Source organism: Nestor notabilis, unplaced genomic scaffold (genome assembly GCF_000696875.1).
Source record: "Nestor notabilis isolate BGI_N333 unplaced genomic scaffold, ASM69687v1 scaffold28239, whole genome shotgun sequence".
Taxonomy (NCBI): domain Eukaryota; kingdom Metazoa; phylum Chordata; class Aves; order Psittaciformes; family Psittacidae; genus Nestor; species Nestor notabilis.
The window spans coordinates 2,186-4,373 of NW_009944552.1; the positions used below are offsets into that span (position 1 = coordinate 2,186).

The window sequence follows — 2,188 nt, forward strand, 5'->3', positions numbered from 1 at the left end:
TTTTTTTTTGTTGTTGTTGTTTGTTTGTTTTTGGGTTTTTTTGGTGATGTTTCTTCTGTGTCAATTTTGAGATTACTGTGTAGTGGTTTGGGTTGATTACTGCAGAATCCAGATGGAACTGACCTCTCTGTGTCAGTCCTCAGAATTTAGGATTACTTCAGGATCTATTTAAACCATTTGCAGTTGTTTACTGTAAGTTAACTGGCATGATAATGATATTGCACTAGTTATGTCTTTACTTGCATAATAAAGTCATTCTGGATTACTACATTTGTCCTATAATTCCTATTTAATCAAAAATTAATACCAATGAGCTGGAGGTCTTGACTTGTAGATACTAATGCTTTGGAGTCTTAAGTTATCTGAACATGCAGATTTTGGAAATAGCTGTACTTGAAAGTACTTAAACAATGTTGATGAATCTGTAGACTACCAAAGTCGTCTTCAAGAATATGACTGGGTTTTACCTTAGAGAATATGAGTGCTTCTGTCTGCCTCTTCATTGTTAAAATAGTGAAATGGAGACAGTGTTCTTACTAGGCTTAAGCTTCTGGACTCCAATTCATAGCACCCATCAGTTTTTTTCGATGGTGTCTTTAGCTTTCCTTATCATCTCCTTTTACTTCCTAACTTCTTACATATATTTGCCTTATTTCTCTCAGTTCATGGTGGTTTTTAAGTGCTTTCCTCTAACTCCTGAGGCAAGAGAACTTTGTTCCAAATTATTCCCTTCCATGGTTGTTGGTTGATTGGTTTTTAATTATTAATACACTAGTTAAAAAGGTAAAATTCTGTTCATGCCTGACTGCATTTTCTGCCCAGCCGTTTTCATTCATTCCTCTCTACTTTAGGAAATCTACTCGTGAAGGAATTGGGTAATTTACTGCAATTTTAACTGTAACTATAACAACTCATTTTATAGAAGAACATGCTTTTTCTGCAGAAAAGTAGCTATTGGTTCTTCAGCTACATAGCTACCTCACTTCATTCACTTGTTTGCAGTAGTAATCCTGAGGATCTTAGTCTGTGCTCACCTTCTTGTATTCACAAGTGCTTTTTCTCTAATTCCAGACAGCCAGACGTGCCGCAGACACAGCCAAAACCTGCTGTACCTGCTCCTCCAGAAGCAGCTCCTGTTGCCAAATCATGGGCCAACACCAAACCAGGTGGACAAGATGGTAAGTGAAGTTCAGGTTGGAGGGGTTCTTGACAGGCCTAGCAGGCTATGAATGCTGCTGTGAGACCCTCAGACTCAGCAACCATTTGAATCTTGACTGGGCCAACTGAGACTACAAATTCTGTGGAAGCAACATTACTGGCTGGAAGGTGAGATGATCCCCTGTCACTTAAGTGAGCTCCAGCCTCAACTAGCAGCAGGTCTGACTGTCTTCTAAAGGGCTGGTATCATCAGGTCTTTTGTTTTGACTGTAAAATTGTGACAGTGTAAGACCTTGAAGGAGGGAAAATGGCAGTCAATAGTTATAATGCATAAAATTCTGATGTGGAAGGGATAACCATAAGCAGTTAGTGGTCATTCTGATCGTAATTTTGTATCATTTTGTGCAAAATGTGTGTGGTCTTGATTCTATTTAAATGCCTGCTACAGCAGCACTTTTCCCTTTATTTTATAGGTTCCTTGGTTATTTTGTTTTCAAAGTCATAGTGTTCAAGTAGGGCTTTTTCTGGGAAAAGCATTGAAGGTGTGGTGGTTGTGGTTTTTTTGTTGGATTTTTTTGGTGGTGGTGTTTGTGAAGCTGTGGGGTTTGTTTTTGATTTTTTTTGTGTGTGGTTGGGGGTTTTTTTTGGTATTGTTTTTGGTGGCTTGGTTTTTTTTTTTTTTTTACATAACTGAATGGATGGAGTACTATTTCTATCAGCATGGATGTATTTTCATAGAATCGTAGAATCAAATAGGTTGGAAAAGACCTTTAATATCATCAAGTCCAACCTTTACCCCAGGACTTCAAAGTCCGCCACTAAACCATGTCACTAAGGACCTCATCTACATGGTTTTGAACACTTCCAGGGATGGTGATTCCATCGCTTTCCTGAGCAGCCTGTGTCAATGCCTGAGCACCCTTTTGGTGAAGAATTTTTTCCTAATACCCAGTCTAAACTTCCCCTGGTGCAGCTTGAGGCCATTACCTCTTGTCCTGTCACTTCTTACTTTGGATAAGGAGACGTGACC

General features: G+C 38.9%; 1 protein-coding gene across 1 annotated transcript in view; it reads left to right on the forward strand.

The window, feature by feature from the left end:
* Positions 1-1,071: 1,071 nt before the first annotated feature.
* Positions 1,072-2,188, forward strand: part of LOC104411920 (protein PRRC2C-like) — a gene marked incomplete at both ends in the record, with an annotated part of 13,507 nt that continues 12,390 nt past the window's right edge. The window contains one exon of the mRNA XM_010022468.1: positions 1,072-1,178. Within this exon, the coding sequence (XP_010020770.1) occupies positions 1,072-1,178 (107 nt within the window). The remainder of the gene's footprint in view (positions 1,179-2,188) is intronic.